Here is a 19,814-nt window from a genome sequence, read left to right on the forward strand (position 1 = left end):
AATGAAATGCTGCCACCCCCGGTGCCGGGCACCCACTCAGAGAAGGAAATGAGAAGGAGCCTTACGAGGAGATGGTGATTTTTGTCTCTGTGTCCTGCTCCACCTTCTTCAGGTTGCGCCCCTCCTTGCCAATGAGACGCCCCACGAAGTTATTATGGGCCAGGATCTTCAGGGGAACCTCGTCAGCCCTTGGGAAGAAGGGAGGGACAAGAGCTCCTTAAACGGGGGGGCCACACCAAGGCTGGGCTGTCATGCCACCGCAGATGTGGGAGTTTCCAGGACAAACCATGGGACACAATTACCAGAGAAAACCAGCAGAATCAGTGGTCGTTCAGTGACAGAGAAATGGGGAAGGAGGGTTGGGTGGCTGAGGGCACAAAGTCTATGAGGGCGATGGATATGGTCCTTATCTTAATTGTAGTGACGGCTTTGTAGGTATATTCAGACTAAACCTCATCCAACTGCATACTTTCAAATGGACTACAGAATTCTGTGCAGCTCATAAAGAGGTGAATCTATGTACTGACGCATGGCAGTGAAAAAAGCCAGCTAAGGAACAGCATGTTCATATGCTCCTATAGGTGCTAAAACACACCCACACCCACGTCCACACACACCTGTGAGTGCACGGAACTGCTAGATGCACAAGGTGTTATTTGTGGGAAAGAGGACTTCATTTCTCAGTTTTCTATCCTTTTGTACAACTTCTGCATCTCCTATTTATCTCTGTATTCTTGCTTAAAAAAAGTTTGTGTTAGAGAAGGTGGTAGTCCCCATGTTCCCAGAGAAGCTGAAGCCTTACGTTTTGGTGTCCTTTGCCTCCTTGTGCATAATCTCCAAGATCATCTTACAGGCAGAGGAGCAGCCCTCGGGGGTCGAGTGGACGCTGATGGCCTTCTCAGCAGCACCTGCGTTCTCTTTCCTGTGCACGTCGATCCTGAGGGCCACAAGAACACAGATGGTTAGTTGTCCCTGGTAAAAACAGGACACTCTTCACACCCCCTGATGTCTCTCCTCTGCCACAGGTGCAAACCCGCTCTCCTTGGAACAAGGCCAAGTGCAGAAGTGGGATGGGCAGAGAAAGGGCCAGCATGTTGCTATGGATTCTGTCTTAATCAGGAGGTGATGGCTGAGAATGATGGCATCTATTATGGGAATGCAGGCTTGCGGATCAACAGCCCCACAGCTCAAAAGCTGCATTTCCCCTTGAATTCTGGTCCCCCTCCCCCACCTTGAAACAACTATAAAGGGAACGCACGTTGTCCCAAATTAAAAGTAAATAATAAAAGCATGCATTATGAATAAGGACATAATGTGACCTGTTCTTTTCCACAGAGTACACACTGATCAGCTATAAAAACCAGAGAAGAGGAGTGGTAGTGGTGGAATGGGAGATAGGAAAGAATTATGAGGTCCCCGAGGCTGGCCAGCTCTGTTGCCACCCATAAGCGGTGCTAAAATCACAAAGCACTAAGGAGTGGCTGACTTACCAAGACTAGGTTTGCTTGGTTAGACTTTCTATGAGAAATAGAACCCTTCTTACTAATGACAGTGTGTGGCCTCGCCACTGCCACCAAATGGCACACTCCAGGCTTATTCTACCTCCCCAGTTGCCCATCCCTTCTTGGGAGGCTGCAATCAGAAGCAGTAACCCCTGACTGAAAGGAGAATGGAACACGTTCCAGGCAACATCTCTGAAGGATAAAGGGAGGTGCCTTGCCTCCCGGGTACCAACCAGTTTCCTGCCCCCACCTTCATCCCCCCCCGGCATTCAAGACTCACTTGGACTGGGTCTGTTTTGTGATGTTGCGGATGGTGGCACCCTCCTTGCCAATGATGGCGCCCACATACTGGGTGGGCACCAGGAGCCGCAGAGGGATGTCCACTTGCTGCTGCTTGGCCGGGGCCCCTGCTGCCACAGGGGAGCCCTGGCGGGGCTGACCCCGAGAGCCAAAGCCTCCTCGGCGCCCGTTCTCGGGACCCTGTGCTATCTGCTCATCGGGAATGTAGGAGACTTTCAAGGCGTGGTTCTCCAGCTGATGGCCGTTCAGCTTCATGATGGCTCTGAGGACAGAGGGAGAATCTACTGGTCACTTCAAGTCATGCCAGTCACACCAAATGCCCTCCACATGTAAAGCACTCTGCTGGGTTCCAAGATGGAACACACTAGAAGGGGAGATGACCACCTGCCCACCACTTAAAGAACCTTCCAGTCTAAATGGCACAGAACATCAAATAAGGTATTATATAACACAAATATGTTATTTCCATTGAATTTTGTGGCTGACTTGTTAATTTCAGCCAGAAGGACCTACTATATTGGATTTATGTGAGAGTCGCATGTGGTTCACACTAAATAAATTCACACTGAAGAGATTTGTTGTTTTTACACCTATTGAGTCAAGTACCTTCCATGTTTAAGCAAACTCCATGGAAACAGAAGAGGTGGAGCAGAATGGCTTGCTTACCAGTTGGAAGCAGGCTTTTAAGTATATCTGGGATGTCTGCAAAACGGGAGGATTAACAGTAAAGGGAGGGGACAAGCACCATCCACTCCCAAGGGAGATGCTGGTTAGAAATGTTAACAAGGTAACAATATGTAGTAGGAAGTAAGCAAGTGTTGACTTAAAACCAGGCTAAGCATCACAGACCCTTCAAAACTAAATGTGGCAAACGGCCTGACAGAATATAGATCAGCTCACAAAATGTACAAGTCTGTCAGCACCAGAGGGTGGAGAAGTGTAATTGCTCAACCAAACTGCTAAGGAACCAGAAATTATGGGTATGCTGGGACTAACAGGACCCTAACCAAGTTAAACCGGACTTAGGTGGAACCGCACAATAAAATGTCTGCCTGCACCACATCATAACAAACCTCGCAGTTCCTCCTCATTACCACTAGATGGCGATATCAACACGGTAAAGGACCCTATAGTTCTCTGGCAACCAGAGACCTATCATAAGCCAATATTTTTTCCTGACGAGGATTTCCCACCTTCCCTGGGAGGTCTTTGGGCCCCTACTTTCAAAGGATTGATATTTGCTGTCAATCCTTCTGGTGAATTTCTGAACCTTTGAGATCCCTGAACCAAAAGATAAGAGTCTGGGGTTGGTTGCAACAAAATCAGAGCCAACATGGTGACTCCTGCCTACAGGGACCCCCTCCCTGTCCAAACAGGGGCGCCTGGCTCCCAACAAAGACCCTCCCCAACCACTTTTGGGTGCACTCACTGCCTGGTCTGTTCCCGGTTGGAATAGGTGACATTCACCACCGCGGTCTCACTCTCAGTGTTCACTAGGGGAACAGAACAGAGATCAAGGTTAGAGAAGTGAGATCTGGAGATGGGTGCCGATGATTAAAAATAAACAAACTCATCTGTGCAGGTTATGCAACAAGGTCAAGAGGGAAATACTCAATGACAAAACAGAACATTTCCTGCTTTAAGCCCCTTTTACTGGAACTCTTGGAAAATTCAAATCAGCCTAGCATTTTCCTTTATATGCCTTCCTTTGATTTCCTACCAGCCTCCAAGAGAGCTAGGCATACAGAAGGGTGCAGCAGAGAGAAAACACACACACACACACACACACCCAACCCAGGAGATAAAATTCACTCTTGGAAAGTAAAACTGGTTGGAAAAACCACGTAGAGTGAGATTGAACCAAGAAATGGCTGAAGACGCTTGTGGAACATCCAAATCCACTTTAGAGTATCTTCAAGGATACGCCGATCAAATTTAAGAGTGTCATGACCTAGCTGAATGAGTTGACAGGAATGGCTGCTGCAGGGTCTGGGGGAAGGGATTTCCTGACTTTGAGAATGGACTTGGGTTGGACACTAGAATTCCAGTTGATCTGGGCACACAGTCTTCCCATTTTGAATTAATAAAATTAACTTCTGTCTTATGCATCACTGCCTTGTGATTTTGGATGCCCTTGGCCTGCTCAGCCCTGGTGTGGGCAACACTGACAATAAAGCCCCTGCTCCCACAACACTGAAGATAAAGGCACGTGGCCACAAAACCTCAATGCAGACCACTCTCAGCCCTTCTGGCCTCATCAGTAGAATTCTCCCACATCAGTGGAGAGGAAGATTCTGCAAGAGTTCTCTTCCAGTTAAACAGAAATACAGTAATGAATAAAACCGACAAACTTCTGCCTGCATGGAGCACATTTGACTAGGAAGAGATAGCAGTAAGTATAATAAGCAGATCCTGTAATTCTATAGAATATTAAAAAGGTGTAAGGCATGGAACGTTAGCTGTAAGAAAGAATGGAATTCTGCCTTTTGTAGGAATGGGAATGGACCTAGAGAATATTATACTTAGTGAAGTAAGTCAGACAAATACTGTATGTTATCACCTATATGTGGAATCTAAAAAAATGTATATGCAAAACAGAAACAAGACACACGAACTAATGGTACCAAGTGGGGGGAGGAGGGGGAACACTGGGGTATGGGATTAAGTGATACAAACCACTATGTATAAAACAGAGAAGCAACAAGGATATATTGTATAACACAGGAAATTATAGCCACTATCATGTAATAACATTGAAAGGAGCATGATCTGTAAATACTGAATCACTATGCTATAATCTGAAACTAATATAAGTCAACTATACTTCAACAAAATAAAAATAAAGTCACTCTCTCCCTGAAAAAAAGTAACATGTGGTTAAGTGCTGTGGAGAAATAAAAATCAGGGTTAAAGGAGGTGGCGGTAAGAGGTCCAATTTCATGTAGGGTGGATGGAAAACACTTTGCTTAGCAAGCAACACTTGAGCAGACTAGAAGTCTTCATTGTTACAAGATCAAACCCATTCTGTCCTCTCCCCTGGGGATCGGGGTGTTATAGCTCCGGGGTGAGCCTGCTGGGCCCCCCAGGGGGGCTCCCCATGTGTTCCCAAACCATTGCCAGGAGTAACTTAGCTGTCAGTCTAAGCTGTGCGCGGGACTGGGCAATGGTTATCAATGCTTCCGGTTGTGTCCTGGCATTTATGATAAAAGGCAAGCGACAGGGTCAGAGGAGAGAACCTGTTTGATTGATTCAGCACCTCACACCTTTGTGCTGGCAAATATTTTAATCATTTATAATGATTTACAGCTTGCCCCTTTCCACAAAGAATTTGGAGATGAATATTTAAATCTTATCTAAAACGGCTTCTTAAAGATTTGCAAACTCCAATTGTATTTTGTCTACTTAATTACCAAGCTCTACTTTATGTCCAATCAAAACCACTCCAAATTTATTTCAGCTCATTTCCTCCAAAAATAAGAGACAACCAATGATTATTCCATTAAAAAAAAAAAGAATAAGAATCGTGAAGCTTTTCTTTAAAGGGCTGCAGACGAATAATTTTCACCCTTAATCTATTTCTAAAATCTACTTTGGTTGGCCCAGGGGCCTGGGGACCCCATGTTGGAAGTGAGTGACTTTGTTGATTTTCTGATTAAACAGAGAATACACCCGTTGCAGAGATGAGCAGCAGCACCAAAGCTGGGACCACAAGTCTGGGTCCACACTCCAGTGTACCTCCCTCCACTCCGCATCCTGGCTCTCTTCTTCTGGTGTTCCAGGGAGATGTGGTAATGGATAATGAAGGAGAGCAGATCCTGCAAACTCCTCCAGCACCCACCCCTCCACCGCCCCACCTTGTCCACCCACTCTTACCTTGCTCACAGTTCTCTACTGTCCCATACTGAGCAAGCAGGCTGTCCAGTACCTGGGAGCAGGGAGAAGGGAATAAAGCTTCTCTGAGCATCCCAGGGACCCACACAGCCACCCCTGGACACCTCTCACCCCAAAGCACTGGGGCATGAGCAGAGCCTTTGGTGGCTGGAGCACTGCTCTCTGCTCAGTTTGCCTTTCCAGGGTACTAATGATGGTAGTGACCTATGGGGGGTTTCTTTGCAGAATATACTTGGGCTCAAAAAGGCACTTAAGGGCCTTTTTGGAAGCAGACCTGTGCCACCTGGGTCCCTAACTCATCCCTCGTCATCACCAGGTTTGGGGTTTGGGGAAACCCTTCCCACCTCCCTAATGCCTCCCCCCACAGGGACATCCCAAAGGACTAGCACTGGCAGTCTCGGGTTAAGGATGAGATCCAGTTAACCTCCCCTCAGCATCACTAGCATCTCTGGCCCAGCCCCAAACCACCAGGACATCTCCCCAACCATCCCTGCCAACTCAGGCTGGCCCAGACTTCCTTCCCAGTCTCCACAATCCCGGGCCATTGAGAATTTCCCCCAATTAACTTACTTCCCATCGAAGCTGGGGTGGAATATTTCGGATCTGTATTTTCCGACTCCTGAAATGAGAGAGGACAGAATCAATGACAGCTCTGGATACTTCAGGGGCCTGTCATTCTTGTCCTGGTCTTTATCTTCCTACCTTCTGCTCAACATCAAAGTCTCAGAGTCTAAGAATGATAACCTTTGAGAACGGAGATCTGGTGTAGGGGTGCCTCACTCAAAATTTTATCAGTGCTGCCACACATAGGAATGCCAAAATCAGATGTCCTAAGACTAGGATAACATAATCCCCCCAAATCACATTGGCTTTGTTTCTCTCTCTTAGGTTTCTCACCCAGTAACCATCTATTACCACCCACTGTGTTTCAGGCTCTAGGAATACAAAGCTAGCGACATGAATTATCACATGAATCGTTAATCTGATACCTTGTTACCTGGTGCCTACTTCATGCTGGACTTTGCGCTACATGTTCGGGACATAATGATAAACAAAACAGACAAAGTACTTGGCCTGAAGGTGCTCACAATTTCTTAGGGGAAACACATACGCAAACAAATTACAGCGGGATAACAGGCAGCAGCTAAATTCTTTCTTTGTACAGATATGGATTTAAAACTCTGCTCCACTTAATAGCACTGATCTTTAAAAGGTTATTTAACTTCTTTGAGGCTCAGTTTTCTCCTTTGTAAAACAGGGATAATACCTATTCACAGGGAGGTATAAAGTGATGTTAGATAATATTATCAAAAGCTTAGCAAAGAGCCTGGAGTAAGTACTTAAAAGTATAATGACAGAGGCATCTGTGGATATAAAGGTAGAGTGATTAACACACAACCCAGCATCGTGACCACCACCTTCCCTCCTCCCAGTTTACTAGTTTCTCCTCCTCATCTTTCAAATGCCTCTTTCCCTGAGTAATTTCCCCTGAAGAAGACTTTCAGGTGCAAGGTTGACTCCCACAGCAATTAACTGCTCACCACCCAAATCAATGCCCTAATCCCTGGGCTTAAGACATTTCAATTGACTTGATCTGTGTTGGGTCAACTGTCACTTATGCCTTTGCATATCCTTGATCACAAACTCTTAGTTCAGGGACATGGTTCAACAAAATTCTAGTGGTGGGAAAGAAAATGAAACTAGGAAGCAAGAAAGTTCGGTTCTAGCCCTTAAAACTGCCCTTGATCAGCTGTGCTGACGAAGCCACTCAAGCTTCAGGTCTCCCGGGTGATAGGTAACAGGGCCCCTGTCAGCTCTTGCCAAATGAGGGGAAGGGGTACTGAAAACACATGGGAGCAAGGGAAGGGATGCTCTAGCTGTAAATGCTTCGATCTTTGCTCTGTCCTCTTGGCCAGCTCACTCACTTCATTCCTCTGACCAAGTGTCTTCAGATGTAAAATGGAAACAGAAGAGTCTTTAAGATCCCTTCTAGCTCTGAAGCTTTGAGGGTGGAAAGACTTTATCAGTGGAATACACTAATGAAAGCTTTTCCTGGGTTGAACTAACTTAAGGGAAAAGCAGCATGAGGGTTGGAGAGAAGCTATGTCCATGCGCTCTACTTTGGTTGGTTGATGAACCTCATCTAAGGATGTAAGGATAAAAGAGCAAGGGTCAGAAACAAGTCTAGGTCCAGGTCCTCGGGTCCCACAGCAGGCCAGCTGCTTGGGATCCAATTCACTGGTCAAGAGGGAGCCCCATGGCGTGTGCAATGACATGGTGTTTGGGATTTTCCACACAACTCATGTGAGATTGTGATGGAATGGGCAAAGAAATTCAGAGACCCTCACAATGAAAGCAAAACTCTTGGAAAACTGAAGAGATGATTACACCATTGGAAGAGAGCACTGATCTCCCTCAATGCTAGTAACAGGGCTCAACCAAGCTAAGGGAGGACCTCCCCGGAGTGAACTCTTCTGGAAGGACAGCAGGGAGGTGGGCGGCTGTCTTCCTGGGAGTTCAAACCAGTAAAGGCTTAAAACAGCCGCCTGCCAAAGTTCACTGTAACCTCAGGTCAAAGGTCAAAAATATCCTTTTCCTACTCAAACTCGCAGTTCTAGGGGCTTTCTTTTCTGGGTAGGGAGGAGTTGGGAGGGGATGGGGTGGTGAAATCAAATCTCAGTTTGGGATGTTAATCCATATCCTGAAAGCCATGGCAGTCTGGAATGTCTGGAATGTTCCAGGAGGAGGGGGAGGAGGGCAGGGACACCCAACCAATGAAAGGAAAGACATCCTGGCAGCCCGCCCCCACCCCCAATAGGCAGAGACTCGCCTCTAGGGCACACACACCCAATCCTGGGAACCCAAGCCAGGCCCCTTCAGGCCTCCAAACCGCCTTTCAGCAGAGCCCCCAGCCCTGACAAACACACAACAAAGGCCATGAAGAACCTTTTGTCTTTTAAGCCCTTGGCCTGGTTTCTATTAAGTACGGTGCTACCTAATTTCTTTCAGGCCCAAAACATATGGGGCCATGTTGGGAACTGTACCCCGCACTCCCTTCCAGAACCCTCTGGGTAACTCGTTTACCTTACAAGCATTTCTGGATGCCCAGTGATGGCCGGTGGGAGCTGGGCCAGGGCAGTGTGCTGCGGGCTTAGGGGATCAGGATGGAAGCTAAGAGACCCCGATTGCTACTTCTTTGCTCAGTACCTTACTTTCCTCCTATGAAAAGTTGACAGGGCTTTTGTGGGGGCTTAACACAGGCAGGGTGCCTACCATGCCTTGGTGCTCAGTCACTGTCCTGGTCCCCAGGAGCCTGCAGGTGTCCAAACTAACAGGGGAAGAAGCTGGCAGGGCTGACAATGAGCCGTGTGATAGTAAAATGGTTAGGCTTCTGCACTGTGTGGAGACCGTGGGAAACAGCACACCTGGAGTCCCACCCCCACACCTCCACCTCCCTGTGACAACCAAAGGGCCCCTCCAGCACTCCAGGGAATCAGCTTCCACTAGGTTTTAGTGGAGCCTTTGCCCTACAGGTAATAAGGCATGACACTCCTAGCAGGGCCTAAACCCCAACACCCATTGTTCAGAAAAGCAAGAGAACTCCCAGAGGTTCACAAGCCACCGCCCACCTACCCCCAGAGCTGATAAACCTGTTGAGTGAAAGAATGAAGCCTCCAGTCCCTGGCAATGAAGGCAGTCGTTGAACCAGCCTAATTATTTCCCTGGATGCCAGCACCCTGTGGCTTCTGACCCCCTGGCTTGCCCTGACCAGCAGGGTAGTTACCAGGCCCTGGGGCAGCTCCCTAAAAACAGAGCCATCACAGGGGATACACCTCTAATGCTGCTGGAGACAAGCAGGGGACACAAGGGCCACAGGGACCAAGTGACCATTCTTCAAGCCCAGGGTAGATTCCAGGAGAGACCAGAGGGAGGGAGGGAGGAAGGGAGCATCTGTGCAACAGCCTAAGGAGTTAAGCAGGAAAGCAAGAGACTCAGGAAGCGCGGGAGCTGGGCACCCGGAAGCATGGCTGGGAGTTCTCCCAGGGCAGGAAGCTCCCGTCCTTTTCACCTTTTTAAAGAAGTGTCACTGACTTAGACTGAAAGGGAAGGAAAACAGTTCAATTAAGGAAGAACCTAACATTTGAGGAGTGCTTAGCAGATAACAAGCTCTGAGATTCAGCACCTCTAAGAAGCCTCCCATCACTGATGACCTTGGCAACCAGGGCCCTGAGAATGAGGAGCTGAGTATCTTCGACAAGTCACACAGGTTGCAAGAGCCACAGCCAGTGTTTGAACCCAAAGGTTCCAGGGTCTCTGCATTGTCCCCTGTGCTGCCTTTTGGATGGTAGAAAGGAGACAGAAGCCTTTGCCAAAATACAGTCAAATTTTGGCCTGTGGACAAATTAAAATCCTCAGGGTTCACACAAAATAGTGAACAGTGGACCTGCTGAGTGGGCACTGCACTTCAGTAAGTCAGAACATCCCACCTGCAACTCCTGAAGGTGCGTATGTCCATAGATAGCTGAAAAATGCTTCCGTGGTTACTGAACACTAACTAGATATTTGATCCTATTAATTGTTAATTTTTAGAAATCATACAGATTTTCAGCTTGTTTTAGAAATACAAACCGAAATAGTTACAGATAAAATGACATGGCTAGTGCTTTAAAATAATCAGGGTTTGGGGAAATGAATACAGACTGGATATGATTTGGTAATTTTTAAAGCTAGATGATGGATACATGGGAGATTTATTAAATTATCCTCTTCACTTTTCAAAGTGGTTCCCGCCCCCACAACAAAAAACTTTTTTTAAAAAAGGTAATTTTAGTTCAGCCAGTTTTAAAGGCATGACAGGTTGTAAATTATGGGTCTAAACCAAGAAGGTTTTTCTCTTGGTGTTTTATTAGCAAGAATCCAAGCCCTGGTGAGGAGCCTTCTTGGGGCAGAGAGGATGGGCCTGAGGTCCTGTAGAAGGAGGAGAAGACAGACAAACAGATGGGACCCTTCTTAGAAGAAGGGGGCCTCCCCTGATGGCAGGATGCACACTGGGAACAGGTTCCAGGGCTTCGGGAGGACAGCTGAAAACTGCCCTAGGGAGTGTTCTTAGCAAATCAACTCCTTCCTCTTCCCACCCCCACTCCCAGAGGGTAGGGTACCGCCTTGCATCATGGAGGTGGCCTCACTCCTCCCTAGAGGGAAGAGTTCCTTTAAACCAGGGTGGAGCAAGCCAGTCTGAGAAGGAAAGAGGCAACAGTGGGTTCTGGAAATCTTTTCAAGCTTGGGGCCCAACCCCCAAAGACCCCTACCAGGCGTCATACCTGGACTTTCATCTCTCCAGAGAACTAGGATTAAACCAGAATCTCCAGAGCAGACCCTTCACCTCCACTCCTCCCCCAGGCCATGATTCTCTTGACTAGCGGGATGTGTGATCTTAGGTAAGTCAGGCCCTCAGCTCTCTAAGATTAGTCCACTTTACTGGGTCTCGTGTCCTCTGACAGGGATCAACCCCGATTCACCTACAGCGGTACACTCAGAATAATTTTCTGTGCCCTAATGGTCTGAAAAAGTGCTTCTTAACCCTGCACCCTTTTTTTGGAGACTTGGTTCCCATTAGGAAATATGATCCAAAGAACATCCTCCACCAGAAAAATCCAAACATTTTGCACACAATTTCAAGATTTCAGGGGTTAATGAAAGCTTTGGAATCCATCTATAGCCCAAAGTTAAGACACCCTCTCACAAATCCACGGGTTTTCACTTTGTCCCCATTGATGGGGATGAAGTGCACGCAAGCCTGCAGGAACCTCCTCAAATAGGTGGGAAGAAACTAGCCCAAGGCAATTAGTAAACTAAGCTTAACTGGGGATGGGGTTGGGGTTATTACTTGGCTATTTTAAAAGAGCAAGCAACAAGATTTTTCAAACTTGTGGTAGCACAATGCTCTTTTAATTCCAATCAGCAGCCAAGGAGCTCACTAGCATGACTTTCCTCGTGGTTTCTGGTGCTCAACTGCTGGAGTCATTCATTCCAGATTTTTTTGGCACCTACTATGCACTGGGCCTGTGCTGTCCACACGACAGTTGCCACTCCTCAACAAGGGAAATGTGGCTACTGAGCATTTCAAATGTGGCTACAGCAACTGAGAACTGAATTTTTATTTAAGTGTTTATATATAATTTAACATTTTCTTCCGTAAATTTTATGAACTCTAAATACAGTTCTAGTATTTCCAATGAAAATTCAGCATATGAATTGAGACAGGCTCTAACAGTGAATTAAAATACACACTTGATTCCTAAAACTTAGTACCCTGCCCCCGAAAGTAAACTATCTCATTTATTATTTATATTGATTACATGTTGAACTAATAATCCTTTGAATTGACTTTTAAAACTTTTGAATTAATCTTTTATATTAATTTCACTATTTTCCTTTTTAATGTGGCCATTAGAAAATTTACACTTACGTGTGAGGCTTGCATCACGTTTCTATTGGACAGTGCAGGGCACTGTGCTGCAGTGCAGAGCATGGAGGAATGGATGAAGAAGCCAGGCAAGCCTCCTGCTCTCATGGAGTTTACAGTCCAGCAGGGGACCCCAGTTTGATTAGGATGGGAGAAGAGAATGGACAAAGTTAACTGGGTTGTGAAGGTGGGCTGGCCACAGTATCCCTTCAGCAGTGGGTGATCCTGTTGACTTCTCAACAAGAGAGTACCATACGGCTGACACCGGAGAAGCACCCCCCAAAGCTGGCTCCCATCCCAGCTGGAAATCACACATCAAAGATGTCCTAATGTGCCAACCTCTGCCCTTTCCATAAGATCACCACTGACCTAGTCCTTCCTCCCCACCCTGCCTCCTCCTTATCCCTGTAGGGTGGAGAGGTGGAAAAAAAAGTAATTGTCTAGGAAAGCTTCTAAAGGGGGCGGACCTGGCACGCTCCAAGCAGGGCAGTAGCTGAGAAAGGGGGCGGGGCCGGGGAGGGGAGGAGGAGCTGGCCCAGTGCCCAGGGCTCTGTGCCAGGCTGATCCAGAGGCAGGGCAGCCAGACAGGCGGGCAGTCGGGTGGGTTGACAGACAGGGGAGGGGCTGGAAAGGAAAACACTGATCTACGGGAAGGTGCAGGACCAGGCAGAACTGATGCCACCACCAAGGAAAGAGTCAAGAGTACACGAGGGGTCTAGAAGGCAGGGACACCACTAGAATGTATCTGTGGTCCCATGAATGTGGCCTTTTAAATGTATGTGGCACACATTCACGTGTGCTCCTAAGCTAACGTTTAGCACAGGCAAGAAGAAAAGGAGAGGCTCTGGGCTGAACCCTATTCCTCCTCCTTGGAAGGCTCTTGTATTGTGGTTAATATGCTCCTGGCCCACCTGAAGTCAGGGAAGAAGAGGGCGAATCACTAGGCTTCTTACCAAGACATATATGTGCATGCACACACACATATATACACACACACACTAACCTGGGAATAGGAAGTTCCAGTTGAAGGAAATCAGATTCATATACTGAGGCCTGAGAGGGTCCTTAACAGACACCCTCATTTTATAGATCAATAAACAGAGGCTCAGGAAAAGGAAAGACTTGGCAACTCTGAGGTAGGACTAGAACTCAGCTCTCCTCTCAGGCACCCAACCTTGCTTCATTCTCTCTGACAAGAAGTGTTAACACAGCAGGAGCGTGTATAGCCCCGATGTCAGCAGCAGGAAAAATGCCCATATTCTGTATGGCTAAGTGCGTGCCAACTGGCTTTTACTGCATGCGGCTCCAATTCGGGCACAGGATTTAACTTGCAGAAGAGCTAACTACACTATAATATGGCTGGATGACTGTCAGAGAGATTTGTTAGCAGGGAAAAAGTGTCGTCATCAAAAATCCCGTCTTGCAAAATTTCACCTCAGTTTGGGATAGGCAGGGGTGCACAGCTGAGTGAGTCGTAGAGTGGGAAGGTGGCACCCGGTGTATGAGAGCAGGCAACAGAGGACTACTTGACTCAATTCACTCATCTTGGAAATAAATGGTTTGACAAGAGAGCCCACAGTTTTTTTTCTTGCCCATCTGGGCAGTGCCAGAAGAAGCCAAAACAGAAGCTCAGACTGCGGAGCTCTTTCCAGACAAATTCCAAGTCGGCCCGGGCCAACTGCCACTCCCTCCCTCCACCATGCTCTCTGTGCTTTCACCTGAGGGCTTCCTAGAGCCAGAGCTGGCCTCAGAGTTCTACAGTGTGAAGCAGGGGGTGTGAAGAAACCATCCGAATGAATGACTCGTGGGGACAAACAGAAGAGGTGACACAGTGTAAGCAGTGCAACCCGGCTGGAGGAGGCAGCCATGGTATGAGCAAGAAGTTAACTGTTGTGGACACTGCTCACCATCCTTCTCTGGCTGGCAGAGGGAAGCGTTTCCAGGATCTTCCCTTAGGGTTGGGGAGGTTAATCCGCTCTGACAGAGGGAAAGGGGTGAAGAGGGGCTGGAAAGAGAGGTTGGTTTAGCTCTCACTGCCCAGTGGAGATGTCAGCATCTCTCCAGAAAGCTTCAGGGCCAAAAGGTCTGGCACTCTGGAGCCCAGAGACCTGGCTGAGGATGGAGCTGATACTCCATGGAAAGCATTATGGGGCATGCCTCGGAAACGGAGACAGGCTGAGTGTCTTCTGAGGAGAGAGAGCAAGCTTGGAGAGCAAGCTTGGAGAGCGTAGCTGAAGGCTAGAATTTCGAGGCAAAGTTCTCAGAAGCAAAGACCACCCTCAGTCAGTTTTCTGCAACTCACAATTCACATTGAAAGACCCTAGCGGGGTTAGAGCAATTCTTGGAATCAATAGTGTTCCCTGGGAAAGGATGAGACTATCCTGGTACACATTTTACAATAATTTACCCTATTAGTGTAAAGGAGCTCTGGTTGGGTCCCTCCAAAATGAGGTTAACAACCTCCAGTAATTCGTGTCTCCCCTCCAGCTGCCAACACAGACCTGTTGGTGGCTGGAAACTTCTGGAAGCTGGTGTTTCTTTCTAGTGGGTGCAGTTCTTCATCAGAACAACTCTCCTCTGACATGGATTCCCATCCTGAGTTCTGCTCTGGCTTTTGCAGCAGCAAAATGCCCTTTATGTAAAGGCCCTTCTCCCCAGCCCAGGGTTCTGCTGGGGCGTTTTCCAGGCACCATCCAAAGAGGTTCCCAGCCGTCCTTGACCAGGAGCAGGGGCCAGGTCTCTAACAGCCAAGGGGACCTAGGGCGGCGAATACAGCCTTTCACGATGGACAGTGGAAAGCAGGCGAGGGCAGGGCAACTGAGAAAGAGGTGCCTGGGAAGGGCGGCAGCAGCTGAGGGTGGGGGAGGGCTGGCAGCAGCTGGGGGGGAGGAGGGGAGCCCTCATGAACGGGCAATTGAGAAGGGCTGAGCAGCTGAGCGGCTGGGCTGGCGTCGCCGGGCCTGTGCCCCACGTGGGCCGCCCCTTCCCCCAGCCCCTCTCACCTCACCAGGGAAAGCTGAGCGCTCACCCTCCCACCCCGGCCGCTGGGTGGGCCGAGTTGGCAGAGCACACGGAGGGGAACAGAGGATGCCCCCGGGACCCCCTTCCGCTGCAGGGCCCGGCAGTCTAGAATGTTCGGCCGCCAGAACCCCCTCGGCATCCCGACTCACCCCAGCCGGTCCCACCCGGCCCGGGGGGCCCGGGCTACCCGCGCAGGGCCCGGAGGGGGAGGGGACACACGCCGGGGGCTGCCGGGTGGGGGTGGGGACCAGGACTTTGCCCTTTGTCTCTCTCTCCAGAGCCACCGGCCGAAACCCGACCCCATCAGCGAGCCAGGCAGCCAGCGAGGGGCAGGCTCCCCCTCCGGGGTCCTTTAGTAAATCCAGACCCGACCTCCCTGTGGTCAGGGCTGTGACTGAGGTGGTCCTGTGGGGGAGGGGGCTTCCCGCCTGCAAACAGGCCTGCAAGCATTTAAGTGGGAACCGGTTGAGGGTAGGGGGCCGGGAGGGGGCTGGAAGTGGGGCCGCAGAAGCTGGAGGGGAGAAAATGGCCCGGGAGGCGGCATTCCTTAGAGACCTCGGCTGGGCTGTGGGAGGAGGCAGGACCCGGGCCGGGAGGCCTCCCACTGAGAAGGCAGGAACTGAGGCCTGGGAGCGGGGTGGGGTGGGCTGGGGTTGCGGACCGAAGGGGCCTTCTGGGCCTACAGAGAAAAGACCCTCCTCCCGGGGCGTTCTGGGAGCCGCCACAGAAAATTTATAATCGAAGAGTCACACCTCTATGCAGATAGGGCATCTGTTTGGGGGTGCGAATGACCTTCTTTGTCTGCGCTCTTGGGGTGTCATCAATTAACTATAATCTTATTACTAACTCACGTTTACACAGTACTTTAGGGTTTACAGTGTACGTCTTTACACCTACTCTCCTATGAACACAAGAGGTTGATTTGAGCCTCTAAACCACGTAAGTTTGAGAATATTTTTATTTCCATTCTGCAGTTCAAAGGAGGCTCAGAGGTTAAATGACCAGTCCCAAGTTGACACTAGCCAGCAAGTGTCACACCCGAAGTCTGCTCCTGGTTCTTGCTCCTCAAATACATGTATGAGCTATGAATTATGATCCTGTAGGCTTGTAACAAAGGTCAACTCTTTGTCCCTTCCTGCTAGGAGGAGGGGGGATGGGAGGGGAAGCGACTCGGATCCCTGCCCTTCCCCCTAACCTCCCATTTTCCCCAGGTTTGAACCCAAACAAAAGGAAAAGGAGAAAGAGGGAGAAAAAAAAAATCAGCAGAAAGATCCAGCCCCGGTATCCACAAGAATGCCAAAGGATGGAGGCTCTTAGAACTCAAATTACCTATTCAGCTTATTTCGTGGGGTTTGTGGAGTTGGGAGGTTTCAGATGAGGAATCAAGGGCCAGGAAGATACTGATCCCAGATCCCACAGTGTACATATCCGGGGGAAGGGCAAGCTGAGATCGACACCTGAATCCTAAAACAACTCAAGTCCTTCTCCACTTCCTTCAGCTCTCTTTCTGTGGGTTTTTCATTCCAAGAGCAGAATTAACAGTTCCCATCAGAGCTGCCCAGACAAGGGGAGAACTTTGTTTTCTTCAGCCACTCAAGATTGCCTGAAAATCCGAACAGTGAGAGGAAAATAAAATGCAAAGCAGATACGAAACACCTGCGGAGGAAGGAGGCTCAGAGCAAAGAGAAATTAATATTGGGGATGTTTTTATTTGCTAACCTTATGCTTGCCCCCAAAACACTCAACTTCTCTGAGTGTAAGAGGATCACTTGTTCCCACCTTTTAAGAGAGCTCAGCCTTGAAGGTGGAAAGGCCTGGGTTTGAATCCCAGCACTACTGCTTATTCAAGGTATGACCTTGGCTAAGTTAACTGTAACCACTGAGAGCTTCAGCTTCTTCTGTAGAATGAAGACTACACCTGCAGGGTTCTTGGGAAGATTCAGTGGAGGAACACTGCCTTGCTCTGAGCAGATACCAATAAATGCTCCCTATAATTGCAGAAGGAATCGCTCATCTTTTGACCCACATCACATTACACAGAGCTCTGGAGCAAAGAAGACGCTCGATAAGGGAAATAAAAAAGGACATCTGCCATACCCATCTGAGAGCCTCTCCCTGCTAGGATGCCACCCCTCTCTTCCAGAAGAGTTGTCTTCCCAGACTTCCCTCCCTGTCTGTCCGCAGTGCTCTCCTTAATCCATTCCTATTTTTCCTGCCTATCCTCTGCTTCCCATTTCAGTCCATAGTCTCTTGGCCTCTGCTTTTCCTGGATCTAAAGTGAAAATGCTGGAGGGCAGGAATTTTATCTTGTACCTCTTTTGTGTGGCTCCCTCCCCCAATGTGTCTCCCTTCCCTGCCCTGAAAAAGACCCAATAATGCTAAATAAAAACCCAAAAAATATTTAATTCAGCACAGGGGTCATGCAAAGACTCCCATTTTTACATAGGATGAAGTGGTGACCACCATGTAAGAAGCAGCAAAACTGGCAATGCTTTAAATATGGCCGGAGGGAGGTGGGAATGGGTGTTACTGTTTACTGGGTACAGAGTTTCAATCTTGTAAGATGAAGAGTTCTAGAGATGAACGGAGAGGATGGTTGCTCACTAAGGCGAATGTTCTCAATACCACTGAACTGTAAACTTAAAAATGGTTACGATGGTTAAGTTTTACGTTATGCTTCTTTTCCTACATAAGACTATTTTAATAAATTATTTCATACTATTTTAAATTTTTTTAATTTCAAAATTAAATTTTTTAAATTAAACCTAAAAAATTTTTTTTTAAATAGCAAGGATAGAGGAGAAAATCTAAAAAGCTTCTTGAGAAAAATGAACTGATAAACTATATTTCTTTGCATCTCCACTGTAAGACCCAGGTCTTTCGCTTGTTCTTCATTGGATTTCTAGTACCTGGCAGAGGGCATGTCATACAATAGTAGACTCCGAAAAGATTAAAAAATAAGTGGGTGCGTGCATGCATGAATGAATGCATGACTGGTGGTGCCAAGCTCTTCAGCAATATGCAAGCTACCCCAGATATCTACACCATGTTCAATATTTTCTTAAATGATTTAGTTGTAAATAGGTATTTTTAAAAATCATAACCCCACCCCTAAATGGCTAATGACTGAGTGGCAAGACCTCCCACACACATACCTAGGCTAAAGTGGTGGGCCAGGTAATGTTTTGAAGAGAGCAAAGGAGCTTGGGGCTAGGTTAGGCATCATTCCTCTTCTAGTCAGAGGTTTAAAGGACACTCATTCAGGTGGGAAAGTGGAAGAAAGATGATCTCCCAGAGGTAAATGAGGTTTGCGAAGATCGTTTTATCCCACCTCTTGCCTCCCACGGCTTATTCTGGACCGATGTCACTCCACCCTATTCTAAAAAGTCAGCAGAGACAGCTTTGAATCAAATGGTTATACACATTGGTAGGAAAACCCTCTAGATAAAATAATGTCAGTCAGCTAGGTTTTCTCTCCTTCTACATTTAATAAAAAGTTGCTGGAGTGGACACGCTGGAGCAGTGAAGAAATTATTCTTCCAAATCCTGATGCCTCCCCAGCCAACATCTTATTACATCTAGTCCTCACTCAGAACACACTGGCTGCAGCCACCAACAGCCACGTCTGTGAAGGATCATCTTTGCCCTTTAATTTAGGGTTCTGTCTCCAAATCCTGCCAAAGCAACTGCTCTCTATTACAGTTGGACTTCTCCTCCCAAGCAACTTAGAGACCTGGAGGAGGAAGTAGCATAAATATGTCTAACCCTGAATAGATATCCTCAGCAAGTTTACTCCACCCAATAGCCCACTTTAGTTCCTGTCCCGGCTCATTTTCTCCTTCTCGGAGTACCTAATGGAAAGTCGACGAACCCCAAGCAATCCCAAATGGCACTCCAGAAAAGAAAAAAAACACACATCACTCTGCAAAAACTAATTGTAAAACCCTTTATAGTAACTGATTAAAGTCACAAGCCTGTTAAATGACCAAAAACCACATCCGGGTTGGAAGCCATTCCCCTCCCCACTCCACTAAGAGAAGGTTCAACCCTCATTCCCTGATCTGAGATGTGCAAAGGGGCTATAGGTCTGAGGGTATGTGTGTTTGCACCCTTCGGGCAGGGAGGGCTGAAGAAAGGAAGTGGACAGGAAAGCGGGATCTGAGCACACCTTTGGGAGCTGTTTCCAGACCAAGGAGAGAAACTGGGATCACTGTGGCTTTGCCATCTAAGAGGACACAAGAAGGAGAGCAATGTATGCAGTCACTTCGTGGGGATCCAGGGATCCCCAGCTCCTGAATGCCTACTTTGTTAGCTTAAGCAAGAGCAGAAAGAGTATCAAGTCAAACATGCCCATCTCTCACTAGGTAGGGGAAGCTGCTCATTTCTTCCTTCCTCAGAGCTCAAGGGGACTCACACACAGTCCCCTTCATCCTGAATTCTTACCACACCTACCTTACCTGCAGAATTATGGTAGTTCCTCTCTCACCAATGTCCCCACCCTCCATGTACCTTTGACAGTAGCCCCAAAGTATGAAATTTCAGCTAGGAACCTGGCCCAGGTAGAGGGCATCAACAAATGGAATATATGGCCCATTCTCCTAAGGAAAAATCAGCAGTATTCTCCACTATGCTTG

General features: G+C 48.0%; 1 protein-coding gene across 1 annotated transcript in view; it reads right to left on the reverse strand.

The window, feature by feature from the left end:
* The window catches only part of IGF2BP1 (insulin like growth factor 2 mRNA binding protein 1), a 35,895-nt gene that overhangs the window by 6,959 nt on the left and 9,122 nt on the right, over nt 1-19,814 (reverse strand). Inside the window, exons 3-8 of the mRNA XM_032457816.1 lie at nt 6,264-6,312; nt 5,676-5,727; nt 3,232-3,295; nt 1,783-2,064; nt 803-937; nt 66-188 (exon numbers count right to left, since the gene is read on the reverse strand). Of these exons, the coding sequence (XP_032313707.1) occupies nt 66-188; nt 803-937; nt 1,783-2,064; nt 3,232-3,295; nt 5,676-5,727; nt 6,264-6,312 (705 nt within the window). The remainder of the gene's footprint in view (nt 1-65; nt 189-802; nt 938-1,782; nt 2,065-3,231; nt 3,296-5,675; nt 5,728-6,263; nt 6,313-19,814) is intronic.

Source organism: Camelus ferus, chromosome 16 (assembly GCF_009834535.1).
Source record: "Camelus ferus isolate YT-003-E chromosome 16, BCGSAC_Cfer_1.0, whole genome shotgun sequence".
In the NCBI taxonomy this organism is placed as follows: Eukaryota; Metazoa; Chordata; class Mammalia; order Artiodactyla; family Camelidae; genus Camelus; species Camelus ferus.